At 43.3% G+C, this 24882-nt stretch overlaps 1 protein-coding gene across 1 annotated transcript; it reads left to right on the top strand.

Moving 5' to 3' along the window:
• Positions 1 to 22263: 22263 nt before the first annotated feature.
• LOC129830697 (tumor necrosis factor-like) lies at positions 22264 to 24510 on the top strand. Its single transcript, XM_055893309.1, has 4 exons — positions 22264 to 22685; positions 23048 to 23075; positions 23376 to 23435; positions 23872 to 24510. The coding sequence occupies exons 1-4, from the start codon at positions 22512 to 22514 to the stop codon at positions 24345 to 24347; spliced, it is 738 nt and encodes a 245-aa protein (XP_055749284.1). The 5' UTR covers positions 22264 to 22511; the 3' UTR covers positions 24348 to 24510.
• Positions 24511 to 24882: the final 372 nt, after the last annotated feature.

Raw genomic sequence — 24882 nt, forward strand, 5'->3', positions numbered from 1 at the left:
AAAGCTTTTTTGAAATCTGACACAGCGGTTGCATTAAGGAGAAGTTTATCTAAAGTTCCATGCACAACAGTTGTATCTTTTAGCAATGTTTATTATGAGTATTTCTGTAAATTGATGTGGCTCTCTGCAAAGTCACAGGATATTTTGGAAGCAAAACATGACTGAACGTAACGCGACAATGTAAACTGAGATTTTTGGATATAAATATGAACTTTATCGAACAAAACATACTTGTATTGTGTAACATGAAGTCCTACGAGTATCATCTGATGAAGAACATCAAAGGCTGGTGATTCATTTTATCTCTATTTCTGCTTTTTGTGAATCCTCTCTTTGGCTGGAAAAATGGCTGTGTATTTCTGTGACTAGGTACTGACCTAACATAATCGTTTGGTGTGCTTTCGTCGTAAAGCCTTTTTGAAATCGGACACTGTGGTGGGATTAACAACAAGTTTATCTTTAAAATGGTGTGAAATACTTGTATGTTTGAGGAATTTTAATTATGAGATTTCTGTTTGAATTTGGCGCCCTGCACTTTCACTGGCTGTTGTCAAATTGATCCTGTTAACGGAATCTTAGCCGATCTCAGCCATAAGAGGTTTTAATATGGTATTGGAACTGACCGTGTATATAGTACGATTACCCCTACCTCCATCACTCCAGTATCCCTACACATTGTTAATATGGTAATAGAACTGACCCTGTATATAGTCACCTTACCCATATGGGACTCCCGGCCACGGCCGTTTGTGACACAGCCTGGGATCAAACCCGGATCTTAGAACGCTGCGCAGCTCGGGAGGCCTAACCTTAACCCCTAGTGGACCAAAACTTGCAACTCACAACTTCCACTACCACCAGCAGCAGCGTAACGGTTACTAAAGGGAGGAAGGAGGGAAGCCACAGAGTTTCACTTAGTCAGAGTTCTGAATCCCCCTCTATCTTCCTCTCTGTCAGTTTCACTTGTCATACCATTACACCTGTGATCACCTTCCTCTTACTCCTTCCATTCTATCCCACTCCTTCATTCTACTCTTTCTCAAGACACAGTCATGTAAACAGTCCCATAATACTGTGCTTTAGGACAGGAAGGGCTTACCGCGTCACCTTCAGGCCAATACCAAGAACATTAAAAATAGAAATGGGGGGAAAGGAAACACCAATACTCCACAATAATGTCTGTTCCTTCCTGCTGTGATTTCACAGTGTTGTATCTTACTGCCTAGAATGGACTTCTATCTTTCAATTCCCCTTTTGGTTTAATGCGGTTTTAGGTTTTACTTCCCTGTCAACTCTAATTCATGGGCTTTTACAGTAAAAGTGACTGTCACTTTGAATAAAACTTTCTTAGGTCATTGGAAGTAGGGTCGTTGTCCTTTTGGAGGGTGAACCTCTGCCCCAGTCTGAGGTCCTGAGCGCTCTGGAGCAGGTTTTCATCAAGGATCTCTCTCTGTACTTTGTGCCGTTCATCTTTCCCTCGGTCATTGCCGCTGAAAAAACATCCCCACAGCATGATGCTGCCACCACCATGCTTCATTGTACGGATGGTGCCAGGTTTCCTCCAGACGTGACACATGGCATTCAGGCCAAAGAGTTCAATCTTGGTTTCATCAGACCAGAGAATCTTGTTTCTCATGGTCTGAGAGTCTTTAGGTGCCTTTTGGCAAACTCCAAGCGGGCTGTCATGTGCCTTTTACTGAGTAGTGGCTTCCGTCTGGCCACTCTAACATAAAGGCCTGATTAGTGAAGTACTGTAGAGAGTGCTGTCTTTCTAGAAGGTTCTCCCATCTTCACAGAGGAACTTTGGAACTTTGTCAGAGTGACCATCGGTTTCTTAATCCCCTCCCCTCCCTGACCAAGGCCTTTCTCCGCCGATTACTCAGTTTGTCCGGGCGGCCAACTCTAGGAAGAGTCTTGGTGTTTTCAAACTGCTTCCTTTTAAGAATGATAGAGGCCACTATGTTCTAGGGGACCTTCAATGCTGCAGAAATGTTTTGGTACCCTTCCCCAGATCTGTGCCTCGACAAAATCCTGTCTCGGAGTTCTACGGACAGTTCCTTCCACCTCATGACTTGGTTTTTGCTCTGACATGTATTGTCATCTCTGGGACCTGTGTGTGCCTGGGACAGGTGTGTGCCTTTCCAAATCATGGCCAATCAATGGAATTTACCACAGGTGGACTCTAATCAAGTTGTAGAAACATCTCAAGGATGATCAAGGGAAACAGGATGCACCTGAACTCAATTTCGGGTCTCACAGCAAAGGATCAGAATACTTTTGGAAATAAGGTGTTTCTGTTTTTTGTTCGTAATAGATTTGTAAACATTTCTAAAAACCTGTTTCGCTTTGTAATTTGGGGTATTGTGTTTAGATTAATGAGGATGTGCTGCCATCCTGTTAGAAGCTAAGAGATTCTTTTATTACAGTGGTTAAGATGGATTTTCATGGAGCTTTCTGGTACTTAGAAAGACTGTAAGGAAACAGGAAGAGACACGCAGAGAAGCAGCTGAAACAACGCTACGGTGCAGGTCTTTCAGTGCAGTTATTACTTGTCACGCTTCACACTCTGAAAATATTAGTTTTTTCACAACAAACATTTTCAATATATTCATTCAAGAAAAGTCACGCCTTGGTGTCACGTTCTGACTCTAGTTCTTTTGTATTTTCTTTGTTTTAGTGTTGGTCAGGACGTGATTTGGGTGGGTTCTATGTTTTGTGTTTCTTTGTTGTGTTTCTCGTTTGGCCTGATATGGTTCTCAATCAGAGGCAGGTGTTGGTCATTGTCTCTGATTGGGAACCATATATAGGTAGCCTGTTTTCTGTTGGGTTTTGTGGGTGGTTATTTCCTGTTTAGTGTTTGTGTGTTTCACGTTACGGGACTGTTTCGGTTTTCAATTTGTTTCACTTTGTTAGTTTGTATTTTGTTGTATTCATTCTCATTAAAAGTCATTATGGATACGTACCACGCTGCGCATTGGTCTTCCGATCCTTCCTACTACTCCTCATCAGAGGAGGAAGAAGAAAGCCGTTACACTTGGGAGGTTTATTGGAAACTTAGTTGTCTAGTTTTGCATGGGAAAACAATTCCAGGACAGATTAGTGAAAAAAATCACCACGGCGGGCTCAAGCACAAGAATAACCGCACACGGTGGTTATGTTTCTACGTTCATCAGCCAACAAAGCTTCTGATCCTAGGGAAGACCAGCAGTCTACCATGCAACAATCAGAGCCAAATGTTCGACAAAGAGAGATGGAGGAGGCTCTTCTGCACATTGGGACCAAGTCTCAATCTACAAGATCAAGGTCATCAAAACAGTCAAGCAGATCCTCAATGGCGAGTTCCTTCTCAGAAGAAGTCTCCTCTTCTGAGAAGGAAGCTGCTGTGATGAAACAAAAGGCAGAAATAGAGGCCAGCTTGTTGAAGCAAAAAAAACTGACCTCAAAGCAAGTTTATATGTTCTTCAAGTTGAGAGAACAGCTGCTGCTGCGTTGGCTGAAGCTGCAACCTTTGAAGAAGCTGTAGGATCAGAACGCAGAGAGCTTCGCAAAGAACTAGACACAGGGACACAGCCCTTAAGTCCAGTCCAACGTACCTGTGAATATGTGCAACAACATGCTAGGCCCTACTTTGCTGAACTTCCATTTGAAGTGGAGAAACAAGAGCTTAGTGTTGACCCAGCTGTATGCCACAATCTAGAAAGTAGCAAACAACGAAGCATAGGCAGAGACTCTCCGTTCAAAAGGAATGAACAGCAGCATGGTGTAAATGGAAAACAAGCCAACTTCCAGTTACATACACAAAGCTTCCCTGAGTCACAAGTGGCACCAGACCTTATCAAGTACCTCCTACGCTGTGAAATGGTGAGTTCCGGACTCTTGAAGTTTGTTGATCGCCCTGAAAATGATTGGACATGGAAAGCATCCTTTCTCAATGCGACCAGAGACTTGAATTTATCAGCCAGGGAAGAGTTAGATCTAATTACCAAGTGGCTAGGGGCAGAGTCTTCTGAGCAAGCAAACAGAATTAGATCTGTCCATATTTTCAACGCAACAGCAGGGCTTAACATGGTCTGGCAACGACTAGAAGAGTGCTATGGTCACCCGAAGTGATCGAGAATGCACTGTTGAAGAAAATGTATGATTTTCCAAAACTGGCTAACAAAGACAATCAAAAACTAAGAGAACTAGGTGACATTCTTCTCGAACTGGAGTGTGCTAAAGTAGAAGGGTACCTTTCCAGGCCTCGCTCATCTGGACACGTCTCGGGGGGTAAACCCTATAGTAGAGAAACTTCCATTCAGTTTACAAGACAAATGGATGGCATAAGGATCCAAATACAAGGAGGACTATCGGGTAGCATTCCCACCATTCTCGTTCTTCTCGAGTTTCATCAGGAACCAGGCGAAAACTAGAAACGACCCCAGTTTCACCCTCTACACCTCAACTAACTAGGTGTCTATGAAAAGTGAGAAACCTGCCAGGTACAGCAGCAAGACACCTGTGACTGTACACAAAACAGATGTGTCATCTGAGCCCTCAGACCACCAAAGCAAACCCAGTAAGACAAAGGTTGAAAGCCCTGATCATCACTGACCAATACATAACAAGCCTCATCCTCTTAAAAAGTGTTGTCCGTTTAGATACAAAACTCTAGATGAGCGCAAATCATATCTCAAAGAGAATGGAATTTGTTTCCGATGTTGTGGGTCAACTCAGCACAGAGCTAAAGACTGTAAGGTGTCAATCAAGTGCTCTGAGTGCGACAGCGACAGACATCTTGCTGCTCTGCATCCAGGCCCAGCCCCTTCAAATACAGACACTGCTACAGCAGCGAAAGAGCATGGCGGGGAGCAAGGTGACGATGCTCTTCTATCTGTCATCTCAAAGTGTACGGAGATCTGTGGTGAGGCAGTCAATCCAAGATCATGTTCAGAAATATGCCTAGTCAAAGCTTATCCGGCTGGGAAAAGAGAGAAAGCTGTCAACATGTATGTAGTGTTTGAGGAACAGAGCAACAAATCTTTGGCCAAGACAGAGTTTTTCAATCTCTTCAACATCAATGACAACTCTGCTCCATACACCATGAAGACCTGTTCTGGGGTAACAGAGACTTCAGGCAGGAGAGCCGTCAACTTCATGGTGGAGTCTATAGATGGACACATGCAGCTCACTCTCCCTACTCTGATAGAGTGTGATATGATGCCAGACGATAGGATGGAGATTCCCTCCCCCGACATTGCATATCATCATCCCCATCTGCAACCAATGAAGGACAAAATTCCAGCTGTGGACCCAGACGCTCCCATCCTCCTGCTCTTAGGACGAGACATCTTAACTTCTTATTGCTGGGGGCAGTATTGAGTAGCTTGGATGAATAAGGTGCCCAGAGGTGCCCAGAGTAAACGGCCTGCTACTCAGTCCCAGTTGCCAATATATGCATATTATTAGTGTATTTGGATAGAAAACACTCTGAAGTTTCTAAAACTGTTTGAATGATGTCTGTGAGTATAACAGAACTCATATGGCAGAAAAAAACCTGAGAAAAAATCCAACCAGGAAGTGGGAAATCTGAGGCTGGTCGATTTTCAACTCATTCCCTATTGAAGATACAGTGGGATATTGGTCATGTTGCACTTCCTAAGGCTTCCACTAGATGCCAACAGTCTTTAGAAACTTGTTTGAGGCTTCCACTGTAAAGGAGGGGCTCATAAGGGCTCTTTGAGTCAGTGGTCTGGCAGAGTGCCACAGGCTCTTGACGCTCGTTCACTTGAGAGGTAGCTCGCATTCCTTTGCTTTTCTACAGACAAAGGAATTCTCTGGTTGGAACATTATTGAAGATTTATGTTAAAAACATCCTAAAGATTGATTCTATACATCGTTTGACATGTTTCTACGGACTGTAACGGAACTTTTTTGACATTTCCTCTGCTCCTAGTGAACGCGCTTCGTGACTTTGGATTTGTTTACAAAATGTGCTAACAAAAGTAGCTATTTGGACATAAATGATGGACATTAACGAACAAAACAAACATTTATTCTGGAACTGGGATTCCTGGGAGTGCATTCTAATGAAGATCATCAAAGGTAAGTGAATATTTATCATGTTATTTCTGACTTCTGTTGACTGCACAATATGGAGGATATCTTTTTGGCTGGTTTGGGCTCTGAGCGCCGTACTCAGATTATTGCATGGTTTGCTTTTTCCGTAAAGCTTTTTTTTTTTTTTTTTATCTGACACAGCGGTTGCATTGAGGCCACTTCTCCTTAATGCAACCGCTGTGTCAGATTTCAAAAAAGCTTCTAAAATCTAAAATTCCATGTATAACACTTGTATCTTTGATCAACGTTTATTATGAGTATTTCTGTAAAATGATGTGGCTCTCTGCAAAATCACTGGATGTTTTTGGAACTACTGAACATAACACGCCAATGTAAACTGGGATTTTTTTATATAAATATGAACTTTACAGAACAAAACATTCATGTATTGTGTAACATGAAGTCCTATGAGTGTCATCTGATGAAGATCATCAAAGGTTAGTGATTCATTTTGTCTCTATTTCTGCTTTTTGTGACTCCTGTCTTTGGCTTGGAAAAATGTTTTTTTCTGTGACTTGGTGGTGACCTAACATAATCATTTGTGGTGCTTTCGCTGTGAAGCCTTTTTGAAATCGGACACTGTGGAAGGACTAACAACAAGATTACCTTTAAAATGGTATAAGATACTTGTATGTTTGAGGTATTTAAATTATTTCTGTTGTTTGAATTTGGCACCCTGCACTTTCACTGGCTGTTGTCATATCGATCCCGTTAGCGGGATCTCAGCCATAAGAAGTTTTAAGGGTACACAAGGTACGAGAGCAAATCAATGGGCCCCACGACACTACCTATACACAGCGACTCGACCTCGGGTGGGTCATCGTGGGTGAGGTCTGTCTGGGAACGGCTCACCGACCAGCCAGTGTCAACGTGTTCAGGACAAACATACTTCAAAAACGGTCGCACATCCTATCTGAGCCCTTGCCCTGACATCATCCAGGGGAAAGAGAACTACAACAGCATAGCTCAGAAACACATCTCTCCCTCTACAGTGCACCCGAGAGATCCGAGCACAACTGTGAACACAGACAGCCTGGGATGTTCCGCGTTCGACAAAACACAAGACGATGATAAACCTGCACCATCAGTGGAGGACAAAGCCTTCTTGGACATAACGGACGAACAGGTTTTCCAGGAGGATGGAAACAACTGGGTTGGCTCCACTACCCTTTCGCCCCACTAGACGTCGCCTTCCTAATAACAGGGAGCAGGCCATGAACCGTCTCACATCACATCGCAGGACTTTAGACAAAAAGACTGACATGAAGCGTCATTTTATTGACTTCATGCAAAAGATGCTGGATAACAACCGAGCCGAACCTTTTACACTAGAGGGAGAAAAAGAACGCTGGTATCTGCCCATATTTGGTGTTTACCATCCACAAGAGCCTGAGAGCATATATTTTGACCTTTTGTAGAGCCTCACGCAGACGCAGAGATTCGATCAGACGTCACTGTCTTCGCCACTAAGGTTTCTGGAGCTCAACTCGGCTCTCATCGCTTTGAGAGGTTCTCAAGCTGGAAAGCTCTCAATCGAGTCACAGCACGACTCATTCATGCTGCCAGAGCGGACAACACCAACTGCAGAGGCAGGCAGGACTGTAATAAACCATGCGGTACAAGTGAGTTGTCACAAGCCAAAACAGCGATCATTCATTGTGTGCAACATGAAGCCTTCAAAGAGGAATTCAAATGCCTTGAAAAAGGAAAAGAGTTCCCAAAACAAAGTACACTCAAAAAGCTGAACCCAGTGATTGATGAGGATGGGTTGCTGAGGGTGAGAGGCCGCTTATCCTCTGCCGACACGTCACAAGACAAAAAACATCCTCTCATCATCCCACGGACACATCATGTCACCACTCTGCTGGTAAGACATTATCACGAGCAAGTGGCTCACCAGGGCCGTCATTTTTCAGATGGAGCTATTCGAGCAGCAGGCTTCTGGATTATTGGGAGCAAACGTCTGGTCTCTGGTATCATTCACAAGTGTGTCACCTGCCGCAAAGTTAGAGGAAGGTTAGTTGTCCAAAAAATGGCTGACTTGCCTGTAGACAGACTCACCTGTAGACAGACTCACCTGTAGACAGACTCACATTTGAACCACCATTCAGCAGCGTTGGACTTTATGCGTTTGGACCATGGAATGTCATAACTCGTCGCACTAGAGGTGGTAGTGCAGACTCCAAGCACTGGGCGGTGATCTTTACATGTATGTCTACTAGAGTCCATATCGAGCTCATCGAATCCATGTCCACATCCAGCTTCATCAACGCGCTGAGGCGTTTTTTCTCTATCCGTGGTCCAGCAAAAGTGCTACGCTCTGATCGAGGTACAAACTTTATAGGTGCCTGCAGGGAACTGGGTATCGACACAAATGACTCAGAACTGACTAAATACCTCTCAGACAAGGGATGTACTTGGATATTTAATCCCCCACACCTGTCTCATATGGGTGATTCTTGGGAAAGACTCATTGGGTTTGCCAGACGTATCCTAGATGCTATGCTGTTTCAGACGGGCTCCACTCGTCTCACACATGTGGTCTTGAGTACTCTTATGTCTGAAGTTATGGGAATAATCAATGTGAGACCCTTAGTGTCGGTGTCAACCGACCTTGACATGCCTGCCATTCTCACACCCTCAATGTTACTGACACAAAAGACCAGCGCTTCCTCAGCCCCTTCTGGATACTTCAGCATGAACGACCTTCATGGAGACCAGCGCTACCTCAGCCCCTTCTGGATACTTCAGCATGAACGACCTTCATGGAGACCAGCGCTTCCTCAGCCCCTTCTGGATACTTCAGCATGAACAACCTTCATGGAAAACAGTGGAAGCAAGTCCAGTGTCTCGCTGACACCTTTTGGAAAAGGTGGAGACAGGAGTACCTGACAACGCTGCAGAGACGCAGAAAATGGACAGCAGAAAAGCCAAATGTAAAAGTGGGAGACGTTGTCTTATTGAAAGACAGTCAGGCACACAGAAATGACTGGCCAGTCGGGATTTTGGTCAAAACCTTTCCCAGTACCGACAAAAAGGTTAGGAAGGTAGAACTAAAAATTGTCAAGCAAGGAGCTGCTAAGGTGTTTCTGAGACCAATCCATCCTTGAGACAAAAGATAAAAAATAAAAAGGACATTATTTGTTTTCTTGATACATGTTTTATTTCATAATGGCACAATTCCATTATACCAAGCGGGGAGTGTGCTGCCATCCTGTTAGAAGGTAACAGATTATTTTATTACAGTGGTTAAAATGTATTTTCATTGTGTTCCATTGTATTTATCGCCCCCTAGTGGAGCTTTCTGGTACTGAGAAAGACTAAGGAAACAGGAAGAGACACGCAGAGAAGCAGCTGAAAACAACGTTTCAGTGCAGTTATTACTTGTCACGCTGCAGACTCGAAAATATTTGTTTGTAAATTCGATTCAAGCATATTGCTAGCGATGTTAATCTTGTTATTGATAGAATTGCTTACTTATCAATGTTAGTTGGTTGCATTTACTCACACAAATTGCCTTGCCTTTCATGTATGCCGTCAGCTACTACTTAGCTCTGCTAGTGTAATATGCAATGTTTTTGCACAGTGGTTGCACATAATAAGAGTAATGAAAGGAGTTAGCCAATTACCATATGAGTAACAATTAGCTATATGGTTTGGCCTCATGCCAGATACATGGTACCTTGGCACGTTCTTTTATATTTATGCAATTTCAATTTGTAATGTATAATGTACAGCTACAGTATGTCGATGTGAACTGAATACTAAAGTATATTATTTTCTGTATTTTGCAGTTAAACAACAAATGTTTTCAATATATTAATTCAAGAAAAGTCATGCCCTGGGAGTTTTATTGAAGACTTAGATAACAACTATCTGTCTAGTTTTGCATGGGAACGCAATTCCAGGGCAGAATAGAGTCTTTTTTTATTTTTTTTATCCATTTTAAAATAAGGCTGTAACCTAACAAACAAAAAGTCAAGGAGTCTGAATACTTTACCAATGTATGTGAAGCTCTCTCTTTGGCCTTTCATGTTGTCAAATTAGTCACCTCGAAATGCCCCACTTTCATCCCCGTTTTACCTTTCTGGTGAAGCCCACCTCATCAGTGGGTAAACACCTCTGCAGTGTTCCAGCCCAGTGGTGGCCTTGATGTGGTCCGGTCTGTAGCAATACCATACGGTAGAATCATGTATTACTAGATTCCACTGAACTGGAAATGAAATGACACCATGCGTCTGCACTAGATTTGGCCTCTCACTGATCTCGTACTACAACTAATGTAGGCCTACAACACAATTGACACAATGGTTGTGATACATCCGATATTTTTGTGGAATACTAGTGTTTGTCTCCACAACACTTTAACAACCAGTGTGTTATGCAGTGTCTCCACAACACTTTAACAACCAGTGTGTTGTGCAGTGTCTCCACAACACTTTAACAACCAGTGTGTTATGCAGTGTCTCCACAACACTTTAACAACCAGTGTGTTATGCAGTGTCTCCACAACACTTTAACAACCAGTGAGTTGTGCAGTGTCTCCACAACACTTTAACAACCAGTGTGTTGTGCAGTGTCTCCACAACACTTTAACAACCAGTGTGTTGTGCAGTGTCTCCACAACACTTTAACAACCAGTGTGTTGTGCAGTGTCTCCACAACACTTTAACAACCAGTGTGTTGTGCAGTGTCTCCACAACACTTTAACAACCAGTGTGTTGTGCAGTGTCTCCACAACACTTTAACAACCAGTGTGTTGTGCAGTGTCTCCACAACACTTTAACAACCAGTGTGTTATGCAGTGTCTCCACAACACTTTAACAACCAGTGTGTTATGCAGTGTCTCCACAACACTTTAACAACCAGTGAGTTGTGCAGTGTCTCCACAACACTTTAACAACCAGTGAGTTGTGCAGTGTCTCCACAACACTTTAACAACCAGTGTGTTATGCAGTGTCTCCACAACACTTTAACAACCAGTGAGTTGTGCAGTGTCTCCACAACACTTTAACAACCAGTGTGTTGTGCAGTGTCTCCACAACACTTTAACAACCAGTGAGTTGTGCAGTGTCTCCACAACACTTTAACAACCAGTGTGTTGTGCAGTGTCTCCACAACACTTTAACAACCAGTGTGTTGTGCAGTGTCTCCACAACACTTTAACAACCAGTGTGTTATGCAGTGTCTCCACAACACTTTAACAACCAGTGTGTTGTGCAGTGTCTCCACAACACTTTAACAACCAGTGAGTTGTGCAGTGTCTCCACAACACTTTAACAACCAATGTGTTACATTTACATTTAAGTCATTTGTGTTGTGCAGTGTCTCCACAAACTTAAGCTCACTCCTTCCAATATTTGCCACTCACACCTTCCACTAGCACCACCAGCAGCAGCGTAACGGTTACTAAAGAGAGGAAGCAGGGAAGCCACAGAGTTTCACTTAGTCAGAGTTCTGAATGTCCCTCTATCCTCCTCTCTGTGTCAGTTTCACTTGTCATACCATTACACCTGTGATCACCTTCCTCTCACTCCTTCCATTCTCTCTCACTCCTTCCATTCTCTCTCACTCCTTCCATTCTCTCTCACTCCTTCCATTCTCTCTCACTCCCAAGTGGCGCAGCGGTCTAAGGCACTGAACCTCAGTGCTTGAGGCGTCACTACAGACATCCTGGTTCGATTCCAGGCTGTATCACAACCGGCTGTGATTGGGAGTCCCATAGGGTGGCGCAAAATTGTTCCAGTGTCGTCCGGGCTTGGCCGGTCTAGGCCGTCATTGTAAATAAGAATGTGTTCTTAACTGATTTGCCTAGTTAAATAAAGGTACAATTCATTCTACTCTTTCTCAAGACACAGTCATGTAAACAGTCCCATAATACTGTGCTTTAGGACAGGAAGGGCTTACCGCGTCACCTTCAGGCCAATACCAAGAACATTAAAAATAGAAATGGGGGGAAAGGAAACACCAATACTCCACAATAATGTCTGTTCCTTCCTGCTGTGATTTCACAGTGTTGTATCTTACTGCCTAGAATGGACTTCTATCTTTCAATTCCCCTTTTGGTTTAATGCGGTTTTAGGTTTTACTTCCCTGTCAACTCTCCTTCATGGGCTTTTACAGCTAAAGTGACTTTCACGTGACATTGAATAAAACTTTCTGTTGAAGTACCTTTTTAATATCATATGACTACTGTTGCATTTGATATGGGATTTTTTGGGTCATTTTTATTTCTGTTTTCAATGTTGAGGCTATAGCATCTGAGAATGGAGGCGGTGGGTATGGCTGCCATTTTACAGGCTCCTAACCAACTGTGCTATTTTAGTTCGCTTTTTCGCATTGTTTGTAACTAGTTTTTTTTACTTGTTTTGTGCATAATGTTGCTGCTACTGTCTCTTATGGCCGAAAATAACTTCTGGACATCAGAACAACGATTACTCACCTCGAACTGGACAAAGATTTTTTTCTTTAAACAGTCTGACGCGTAGGATATACTGCTTTCTCAGGAACGTGCCCAAATCCCCGTAATTTGTAATTTGCGTGAAGAAAAGACGGAGATAAAGGGGGCGGAGGTCGGGCTGCCTTCTGAGAATTCGTAGGCGAGTGAGTAAACCTCCACTCCAGCCGTACTATTGGCCAACGTGCAATCGTTGGAGAATAAACTGGATGATATTCGATCAAGACTATCCTACCAACGGGACATTAAAAGCTGTAATATCTTATGTTTCACAGAGTCGTGGCTGAACGACGACACGGATAATATGGAGCTGGCAGGATTTTCCATGCACCGACAGGAAAGAGAAGAAACATTAAACAAGGGGCGGGGGTGTCCCAACTAGCACAGTGGATCTGGGCCGTTTCCGGCTGAGGGAGAGTCTGGGCACTTGGCTTAGAGTCAGACTCGGCCGACGTCATGTGACCCGTGTCTGGGCCACCTTCGGCAGTATTACTTATGGCTAGGATGCGGCGATTGAGCTCAGGCCGGTTCTGGTGAGAGTTATCTGGCCCAAATGTATCACATGGGGCTCGGGCCGGTTCCAGTGTGAGTTATCTAGCCTAAAGGTATCACATGGTGCTCGGGCCGGTTCCGGTGTGAGTTATCTGGCCCAAATGTATTACTTGGGGCTCGGGCCGGTTCCGGTGTGAGTTATCTGGCCCAAATGTATCACATGGGGCTCGGGCCGGTTCCGGTGTGAGTTATCTGGCCCAAATGTATCACATGGGGCTCGGGCCGGTTCCGGTGTGAGTTATCTGGCCCAAATGTATCACATGGGGCTCGGGCCGGTTCCGGTGTGAGTTATCTGGCCCAAATGTATCACATGGGGCTCGGGCCGGTTCCGGTGTGAGTTATCTGACCCAAATGTATCACTTGGTGCTCGGGCCGATTCCGGTGTGAGTTATCTGGCCCAAATGTATTACTTGGCGCTCGGGCCGGTTCAGGTGTGAGTTATCTGGCCCAAATGTATTACTTGGTGCTCGGGCCGGTTCCGGTGTGAGTTATCTGGCCCAAATGTATCACATGGTGCTCGGGCCGGTTCCGGTGTGAGTTATCTGGCCCAAATGTATTACTTGGGACTCGGGCCGATTGTGGCTACTCTCTGGCAGATGATTACACGGGCTGCTTTATATAATTAACATTTGTTTATTTGACCATATTTTCTCATTGTTTCTGTGATTAAAAAATACAATTTAACATTTAAATTAAATTCTTTAATAGTCCTGTTTAAGTAGAATTTTTGTATTTTGATACTTGGTGCAAATTGATAAGCATTAAAAACTGGGGCCTCCCGATAGGCGCAGCGGTCTAAGACACTGCATCGCAGTGCCGTCCACGACCGGGAGATCCATGATGTGACGCACAAATGGCCCAGTGTCGCCTGGGTTAGGGAAGGGTTTGGCCGGCCGGGATGTCCTTGTCCGGCTGGTTTCCGGGTTAAGCTGCATTGTGTCAAGAAGCAGTGCGGCTTGGCAGGGTTGTGTTTCGGAGGACGCACAGCTTTCGACCTTCGCCTCTCCCGAGGCCGTACGAAAGTTTCAGCGATTGGACAAGACAATTGGATATGACGAAGAGGGTACAAAATCAAGTTATTTAAAAAAAAATTGGTTTGGATACAATTTGTATGTATGCCCTTAGACGAACCATCAAACAGGCAAAGTGTCAATACAGGATTAAGATTGAACCCTACTACACCGGCTCTGACGCTCGCCGGATATGGCAGGGCTTGAAAACTATCATGGACTACAAAGGGAAACCCAGCCGTGAGCTGCCCAGTGACACGGGACTACCAGACAAGCATTTTATGCTCGCTTTGAGGCAAGCAACACTGAAGCATGCATGAGAGCACCAGCTGTGCCGGACAACTGTGTGATAAGGCTCTCGGTAGCCGATGTAAGCAAGACCTTTAAACAGGTCAACATTCACAAAGCCACTGGGCCAGACAGATTACCAGGACGTGTACTCAAAGCATGCGTGGACCAACTGGCAAGTGTCTTCACTGACATTTTCAACCTCTCCCTGTCTGAGTCTGTAATACCTACATGTTTCAAGCAGACCACCATAGTTCCTGTGCCCAAAGGAAGCGAAGGTAACCTGCCTAAGTGATTACCGCCCCGTAGCACTCACATCGGTAGCCATGAAGTGCCTTGAAAGGCTGGCCATTACTCACATCAACAGCATCATCTCGGATACCCTAGACCCACTCCAATTTGCAAATCGCCCCAACATATCAACAGATGACGCAATCTCAATCGCACTCCACACTGCCCTTTCCAACCTGGACAAAAGAAACATCTATGTGAGAATGCTGTTCATTGACTACAGCTCAGCGTTCAACACCATAGTGCCCACAAAGCTCATCACTAAGCTAAGGACCCTGGTACTAAACACATCCTTCTGCAACTGGATCCTGTACTTCCTGACGGGCCGCCCCCAGGTGGTAAGGGTAGGCAACAACACGTTTGCCACGCTGATCCTCAACACTGGGGCCCCTCAGGGGTGCGTGCTTAGTCCTGTCCTGTACTCCCTGTTCACCCACAACTGTGTGGCCAAACACGACTCCAACACCATCATTAAGTTTGGTGACGACACAACACTCATTGCCTGATCACTGACAAAAATGAGACAGCCTATAGGAAGGAGGTCAGAGACCTGGCTGTGTGGTGCCTGGACAACAACCTCTCCCTCAATGTGATCAGGACAAAGGAGATGATTGTGAACTACAGGAAAGGAGGGCCGAACAGGCCCCCATTAACATCGACGAGGCTGTCGTGGAGCGGGTTGAGAGTTTCAAGTCCCTTGGTGTCCACATCACCAATGAACTATCATGGTCCAAACACACCATTCGTGAAGAGGGCACGACAAAACCTTTTCACCCTCAGGAGACTGAAAAGATTTAGCGTGGGTCCCCAGATCCTCAAAAAGTTTGACCGCTGCACCATCGAGAGCATCCTGCCCAGTTGCAACACCACCTGGTATTTCAACTGCTTGGCATTCATCAGAAGAAGGCGACGTCAGAAGAAGGCCCCCAAAAATTGTCAAAGACTCCAGTCACCCAGTTCGTAGACTGTTCTCAATGCTACCGCACGGCAAGCGGTACCAGAGCGCCAATTTTAGGACCAAAAGGCTCCTGAACAGCTTCTATCCCCAAGCCATAAGACTGCTGAACGGTTAATCAAATGGCAATCCGGACTATTTACATTGACACCCCCCATTTGTTTTTACACTGCTACTACTTGATGTTTATTATCTATGCATAGTCACTTTACCCCTACCTACATGTTCAAATTACCTCAACTAATACCCCCGCACACTGACCGGTACCCCTGTATATAGCCTCCACACTGACTCGGTACTGGTACCCCCTGTATATAGTCTCCACATTGACTCTGTACCGGTACGCCCTGTATATAGCCTCCATACTGACTCGGTACTGGTACCCCCTGTATTTAGCCTCCACACTGACTCGGTACCGGTACCCCCTATATATAGCGTCCACACTGACTCTGTACCGGTACCCCCTGTATATAGCCTCCACACTGACTCGGTACCGGTACCCCCTGTATATAGCCTCCACACTGACTCGGTACCGGTACCCCCTGTATATAGCCTCCACATTGACTCTGTACCGGTACCCCCTGTATATAGCCTCCACATTGACTCTGTAGCGGTACCCCCTGTATATAGCCTCCACATTGACTCTGTACCGGTACACCCTGTATATAGCCTCCACATTGTCTCTGTAGCGGTACCCCCTGTATATAGCCTCCACATTGACTCTGTACCGTAACACCCTGTATATAGCCTCCACATTGACTCTGTACCGGTACCCCCTGTATATAGCCTCCACATTGACTCTGTACCGGTACCCCCTGTATATAGCCTCCACACTGACTCGGTACTGGTACCCCCTGTATATAGCCTCCACACTGACTCGGTACTGGTACCCCCTGTATATAGCCTCCACACTGACTCGGTACTGGTACCCCCTGTATATAGCCTCCACACTGACTCGGTACTGGTACCCCCTGTATATAGCCTTGTTATTGTTATTATCGCGTTATTTTATTGTGTTGTATTGCTTTTTATTATTTAAAAAAATAAATATTCTGTAAATATTTTCTTAACTCTATTTCTTGAACTGCGTTGTTGGTTAAGGGCTTGTAAGTAAGCACTTCACTTTAAAGTCTACACTTGCTGTATTTGGCGCATGTGACAAATAAAGTTTTTGATTTGACAATTATATACATGATTTCAAGACCAGCTTTTAAATAGAGACTTAGTAAAGGCCACTAAAAAGCTTTAACGGTTCAAGTTGAATCAAAGCTAGTCGGTAAAAAGATGGGTCTTCCCCTTGTTCTTATGTGAAGGTGACTCTCTCTCTTTGGCCTTTCATGTTGTCAAATTAATCACCTCAAAATGCCCCACTTTCATCCCCGTTTTACCTTTCTGGTGAAGCCCACCTCCTCAGTGGGTAAACACCTCTGCAGTGTTCCAGCCCAGTGGTGGCCTTGATGTGGTCCGGTCTGTAGCAATACCATACGGTAGAATCATGTATTACTAGATTGATGAGGAAAATGTTATTTTTAATCCATTTTAGAATAAATATAGAAAAAGGGTATGGGGTCTGAATATTTTCAGAATGCACTGTAAATTCTCACATGCAAATTTCCTCATTTGCCAAATATGGGCCAAAAGATACGTGTCGTGGCTGCTGTTTGTGATGGTGTATCAGTCACTTCCTTCCGTCTCTTTAAACTAGGCCAAGCACACAGGGAGGGGTGGGGGTGGGGGGGGGGGGAGTCCTCATCAAATGTTAAGTCACCATCTCCCCTCCTCTCTAAGTATTTAATGCAAATTATATAAGCCATGAGAGATTCTTATTTATGTAATACTAATTTGTTTTATTATCTATATCTTTGGGGAACCATAAGTAATAAAAAGTCATAATAAAACATTTAACTTTAACTATGATATAGCGTTCTTTAACAATTGCTGACCATAAAGTGTGATGTTTTGTGTCCATATTAGGACTGCCACAGTTTCATCCTGTTCTGCCTCATCCATCTCGCTGATGTTTTATAACTGCAGTTTCTCAGTGTAGTATTCAGAGATTATACTACAACAGTGTATCTAGTATTCAGAGATTATACTACAACAGTGTATCTAGTATTCAGAGATTATACTATAAGTGTATGTAGTATTCAGAGATTATACTATAAGTGTATGTAGTATTCAGAGATTATACTATAAGTGCATGTAGCCTCGCTACTGTATATAGCCTGTCTTTTTACTGTTGTTTTATTTCTTTACTTACCTATTATTCACCTAATACCTTTTTTGCACTATTGGTTAGAGCCTGTAAGTAAGCATTTCACTGTAAGGTCTACACCTGTTGTATTCGGCGCACGTGACAAATAAACTTTGATTTGATTTGAAGTGTATGTAGTATCCAGAGATTACACTACAACAGTGTATGTAGTATTCAGAGATTATACTATAAGTGTATGTAGTATCCAGAGATTACACTACAACAGTGTATGTAGTATACAGAGATTATACTATAAGTGTATGTAGTATACAGAGATTATACTACAACAGTGTATGTAGTATCCAGAGATTATACTATAAGTGTATGTAGTATCCAGAGATTATACTATTAAATGTATGTAGTATTCAGAGATTATACTGTAACAAAGTGAACAAAACCCAAAAGTCCATAATCAGAAGTCTCAGCTGTAAAGATGATAAGTAGTGACTGTGTTTTATATCAATGAAAGAATATATTTGTAACTTTGTGACACAGTTACTCAGATGGCTGTCAGTTTGTGTTTGTGTGGACGTTTGCAATTTATTTTCTTATTCACAATAATATCCCTATGTGAGTCAGTGTCTGACTAGCCTCAGAAGCCCAGGCTTTTTACACAAAGATGGGCTTTGGAAAGGAAGTGTTGTCATCGACATTACTTAACAAATACAGACGCAGGTTGAATATGTCAATAAAGAGCTATATTTAGTGCTTTTGTATTTTTTTGTGTGGTGATGTTTTGAATAGATGAGTACTAATAATGAGTTAGCAACATTATGTCACACACAGGATGGAAACAGGAACAATAAACATCCCATATAAATCTTGGAACTACAATCTAACAGAATTCAATACTAATTTACATGAGTCATTCTTTCAACAGATTGCAATTTTATACTGTTTGTCTGTATGAGCAAAATCTTAGATACCAAACAAGGTAAATCTACACTATGTCATATGGTATCTTTTAAAAAAAAAATTCAATAAAAACATATTTAAAAACAAATAAATCACACACAAAAAACATTTTGTTGTTGATGTAAACAGCCGCTCAACAGCCCTGGAGAATGTGTGCCATAGATGTCACTATATAGGCATTGAAGCTCACTTGTTAAATTTAAATCTCCCTGTCATCATGTCTAGGCCAATATGACACCAATCTCAATGAAAAATGTGAAAATCAACTTGATCGGAGGTACACAACACACCACAACACACCCGCCTCTCGTCATGAGCCGTCCGTTACGGAGATCCACAGATTTTGTTTTTTTACGGGATCAATAGCAATTGAGTTGTAAGAGTATTTCTTGCGGCTACCGAGCTCAAATTCTAGACGTCGGATTAAAGCTTTTTCTTACTACAACACTTCCTGTGTGTTTTACCTGCCATCTTATTCTGAGACACTGAAATGTAAATGTTTTTTTTTTAGGTATCACTTTTTCCGTACACTTACCTCTAAAAGAGGGGTGTTTTACATGTTGGGATAATGTAATCCACTTTCATTATGAATAGGATGGGGGTTATATAAAAATGAAACATCCCACTGTCATAACACCTGCTCCTATCCTTGCCAACATTTTTATTATCGGTTGATGAGAAAAGGAAAAAAATATGAAACACCTTCCCCCGTCTTTCTTTCTTTCACATCCTTCTCTCCCTCCATACCTTTGCTAATCTGTGGGTGAATGGCCTCTGTCACTCACACAGTACAGCGCTGAGTATTGTCGAGACGTTGGCCCCGTACACGCTCAAGTTGTACAACTGATGTACAAGGCATTCGGCACAACAGTTAAGATACAACGGAGAGTTTCTCTGCAACCAAAAAAATGACTTACGTAAGCTTTGTGGAGACACTGTACAACACACGGGTCGGGGGAAAGAAAATAGAGCAGACCAACTCTATTATTCCACAGAAATATCTGTGAAATATCACAACCATTGTGTCAATTGTGTTGTAGGCCTACATTAGTTGTAGTACGGGATCAGTGAGAGGCCAAATCTAGTGCAGACGCACGGTGCAATTTAATTTCCAGTTCAGTGGAAAGCCCAAACATGAAAGGCCAAAGAGAGAGAGAGGGACAACTTCACATACAGTGCATTCGGAGAGTATTCAGACCCCATGACTTTTTCCACATTTTGATATACGTTACAGCCTTATTCTAAAATGTATCAAATAAAAAAATCCTCATGAATCTACACACAATACCCCATAATGACTTAGCAAAAACAGGTTTTTCGAAATGTTTTGAAATGTATTACAAATAAAAAAACTTAAATACTATATAAGTATTCAGACTATTTGCTATGAAACAGTGCACCTGAGCTCAATTTCCTGTTTCCATTGATCATCCTTGAGATGGTTCTACAACTTGATTGGAGTCCACCTGTGGTAAATTCAATTGGACATGATTTGGAAAGGCACACACCTGTCTATATAAGGTCCCACAGTTGACAGCGCATGTCAGAGCTAAAAAACCAAGCCATGAGGTCAAAGGAATTGTCCGTAGAGCTCTGAGACAGGATTGTGTCGAGGCACAGATCTGGGGAAGGGTACCAAAACATTTATGCAGCATTGGAGGTCCCCAAGAACACAGTGGCCTGCATCATTCTTAAATGGAAGAAGTTTGTAACCACCAAGACTCTTCCTAAAGCTGGCCGCCTGGCCAAACTGAACAATCGGGGGAGAAGTGCTTCGGCCAGGGAGGTGACCAAGAACCCGATGGTCACTCTGACAGAGCTCCAGAGTTCCTCTGTGGAGATGGTTGTCCTTCTGGAAGATTCTCCCATCTCTGCAGCACTCTACCAATCAGACCTTTATGTTAGAGTGGCCAGACGGAAGCCACTCCTCAGTAAAAGGCACACTACAGCCCGCTTTGAGTTTGCCAAAAGGCACCTAAAGGACTCTTAGACCATGAGAAACAATATTCTCTGGTCTTATGAAACCAAGATTGAACTCTTTGGCCTGAATGCAAAGCGTCACGTCTGGAGGAAACCTGGCACCATCCCTACGGTGAAGCATGGTGGTGGCAGCATCATACTGTGACGCATTGTGGAGGCAGCATCATGCCTTGGGGATGTTTTTCAGCAGATCCTTGATGGAAACCTTCTCCAGAGGACTCAGGACCTCAGACTGGGGGGAAGGTTCACCTTCCAACAGGACAACTACCCTAGGCACACAGCCAAGACAATGCAGGAGTGGCTTCGAGACAAGTCTCTGAATGTCTTTGAGCCAGAACTTGAACCCGATCGAACATCTCTGGAGAGACCTGAAAATGGCTAAGCAGTGACGCTCCCCATCCAACCTGAGAGGATCTGCAGAGAATAGGAGAAACTCCCGAAATACAGGTGTGCCAAGCTTGTAGGGTCATACCCAAGAAGACTCAAGGCTGTAATCACTGCCAAAGGTGCTTCTACAAAATACTGTGCAAAGGGTCTGAATACTTATGTAAATGTGATATTTCCGTTTTTTTTTTTTTTTATACATTTGCAAAAATGTCTAAATCTGTTTTTGCTTCGTCATTATGGGATATTGTGTGTAGATTGAGGGGGGGGGGGGGGGGAACTATTTAATACATTTTGGAATAAGGCTGTAACTTAGCAAAACGTGGAAAAAGTCAAAAGAGATCCGAGTACTTTCCCGAATGCAGTGTAAAGTGAAAATGCAACATTAACACAATGAAAATGATACCATTGCAGCCATGACACATCTTTCTTTGCCCATAAGGCAAATTAGTATATTTGCTTGTGAGAATGTATAGTCCAAATATAACATGAACATACAAGTCTACTTCAGCATAACAGTGATAATGTGCTTTACATACACAAACACATTTTACTTTCATCCTTTATATTAAAAAACATCCTACTAAAATGATACCACAACATTGTATGTTGCTCAATAGACTGCTCTGTCCTTAAAACCAGCGCTGATACTAATGGAACATGCAAAAGATGAAGGCAGAAAATGTAAATGCCAAGAAAGAGACAAGAAAATCCCATAAAGTGAAACCCAATATGGAACAGAATAAAAAATGAAGTTTGAGAGATACGCTTTGGTGTTACTTGAGATATGAGAGAGAGAGAGAGAGAGAGAGAGAGAGAGAGAGAGAGAGAGAGAGAGAGAGATAAGTGGAAGATAGCTGTGTGTGCATGCAGTGTTTAAAAAAAAAAGTTTATTAGGATCCCCAGTAGCTCTTGCATGCAACAGCTACTCTTCCTGCGTGTGGGTGTGAAACTTTTTATGTCAAGTGTGAAAAACGCCACAGGTTCCCCCAGCCATTACACCAGTCCCCATGCCTCCTCCCCCCAACTCTCTGTTCCTCTGCTTGCCTCCACTCTGACTGACATCACTGGAGTTTCCCACAAGCTACATGTGTATATAACAGCAGCGCTCAGAGTATCAATCAATCAAACACAGCAACAGCAGGAGCATCACTACCTTCAAGAACAACCTCTAAGAAGACTGCTGGAGTTTAGCACTACATTTTTACAAACTTCTAGACCGCAAAAGAGCTTAACTGGCACTTGAACTCTCTTCGAATACTACCTTGGCTTAAGTAGGTGAAGGAAGTCTCTACTCCAGGATCCACCGAAAGTTCTACTAAAACGATGGAAGGTGATTGCAGCAGAGTGACGGTAGACTTGGAGAATGGCCCTGTGTACCCGTCACCGACCGTGACCCTGGTACGGGAGAAGTCCACACGACAGTGGAGGCTGTGTGGTGCCCTGTTGGCAATGGCACTGTGTGTCTCAGCTGCACTTTTCATTACCTCTCATGCCAAGGTAAGAATATACATCCTATTATATCTTTTATTCTAATTTATTATTATTAACGGCACAATGTCTCGTTAAATCGATCTGAACTCCTATGATGTGTTAACATCGAGTATTTCATCAGCAATTTGATCAATAAAAATGTACTTTCATTTTACATGTATTTTACCTCGCAATTATTTATATGTATGTATTTACTATACAGCTATATCACTATATATCTATGCATAACTTTGTATTTATTTGTATCCTCTGTAAATCTCTGTATGTCTCTGCTTTGGCTCAGTATATTTCATATCTCCTGATGAGCATCAATATGAAACCGATCACAGGACTAACTCTTTCTTTATCTCTGTTTCACGTTTCCTCAGAAACAAGATACCAACGAGAAAGCTAATGGTGAGTTCACATCCCTTTTTTTCTGTCACGTTCTACTGCTGGTGCTATGTTGTTATAATATTTAAAATATATGTATACATATCCTGCATTCTAAATACCATCCTATTCCTCTTTTAGTGCACTACTTATGACCAGAGCCCTATCGGCCCTGGTCAAAAGTAGTGCACTATATAGGGAATAGGGTGCAAGATACATTCTTGCAAGCTCTTAAAACCTCTCATGTGTAGTTAGCTTGAGAAGATTCCCGGCTTGTGAAGAAATGTCACCGTTTCTAAATCTCCATGTGCCTTCCCTCCTCAGGACTTCCGGTTACGTTGAGACAACTCTCTGGAAACAGAAAGACTGCCATTCACTTAGAAGGTAAGAGCACACTATCCAGTAAGACATTCGATGCCTGTCTGTACCCTCAAATAAGACCCTATTCCCTATTATAGTGGACTAGTTTTGTAAGGGGATCGAGTGCCATTTGAGACACAATGCATTCCGCACAAAAGCGTTAGTCATTTCAACAGCACTGTAGAACTGGAATTAACTTCTCTGCACGATGAATAGTCTGGAAATACACAATGTAAATGTACTATATGCAAATCAATTCACACTTGACCCTTGACTTTGAAATGGGATGCTGTGAATGAATCAAGCCTGTTAGACATACGATATATGTCACGACATAACCTTCATCTCTTTTTGAAACTGCTCATTTACAACTTGAGTCGAAGTGCTCCATGAGTCAATATCTACAGTGAATTATATTAATGTCCAACCTCTCTCTCTCTCTCCTCCCTTCCCATTTTAGGTGAATACAACGCCAATGGAGAATACAAGTCCTCAGTGGAGTGGACAGATGACGAGGGCCAGGGATTCTCACAGGGGGGTCTTGAACTCAACAACAACGAAATTGTGATTCCCCAGACGGGCCTATACTTCATCTACAGCCAAGTCTCTTTCCACGTCAGCTGCAAGGCCGACCGCAAGCACCCTAACAACCAGGACATGGTTCACCTGAGTAACATGGTCACGCGCTGGTCCCCAAGCTACGGCACCGAAGACAACAAGGAGTACCAGACGCTGCTCAACTCTGTACGTACCGTGTGTAAGAAGTCTTCCAACAACGAGGCTGCGAGTGAAGGACAATGGTATAATGCAGTGTATGTGGGAGCAGTGTTCAGCCTGGAGAAGGGAGACAGGCTCCGGACAGTCACAGAGAACAGGCTTCTGCCCTATCTGGAGAGTGGCGCTGGGAAGAACTTCTTTGGCGTGTTCGCCTTGTAAGACAGACAAAAATGGCTGACGACAGAGAGGAAGGCAGTGTCCCAAATGCCAACCTATTCCCTATACATTTGACAAGAGCTCTATGGGTGAATTATATACAGGGAATAGGTCCCCATTTTGGATGCAGCCAGTGTGAGAGAAAATGTAGCTAATTACATGAAGAAGAAGAAGAAGAAGATACGGGAAGGTTACCTGATAGGAGTCGGGGCCGTTTCATCTACTGACGTTAACTGAGGTTAAGGCATTGTTGTTTTATGTTAAAGCCAATGCTTTTATACTCTTCTGTCAAAGATGAGGAATTATAAGCCTGGGTACCAGTCTGTTTGTGCCATCATACCACTTCTTGCCTCCCTTTGACATGCCAAACATTGGCTTGCAACGACAGCATAGAGTAGTTAAGAGCACAAACAGATCTGGGACCAGGCTAGAGGAATTATACCAACCTATGTAAACTATAGCAGTTTATATATACTTGGGGTTTATTGTATAACAGATGTGTTACCGTGGTGTTACCATGGCAGCATCTTTCTATCAT

Source organism: Salvelinus fontinalis, chromosome 32 (assembly GCF_029448725.1).
Source record: "Salvelinus fontinalis isolate EN_2023a chromosome 32, ASM2944872v1, whole genome shotgun sequence".
Classification (NCBI taxonomy): domain Eukaryota; kingdom Metazoa; phylum Chordata; class Actinopteri; order Salmoniformes; family Salmonidae; genus Salvelinus; species Salvelinus fontinalis.

Coding starts and splice junctions, on each gene's coding strand:
- LOC129830697 (XM_055893309.1), top strand. CDS start 22,512: ATGGAAGGTGATTGCAGCAGAGTGACGGTAGACTTGGAGAATGGCCCT. Junction 22,686..23,047: donor TCATTACCTCTCATGCCAAG/GTAAGAATATAC, acceptor ACGTTTCCTCAG/AAACAAGATACCAACGAGAA. Junction 23,076..23,375: donor TACCAACGAGAAAGCTAATG/GTGAGTTCACAT, acceptor TTCCCTCCTCAG/GACTTCCGGTTACGTTGAGA.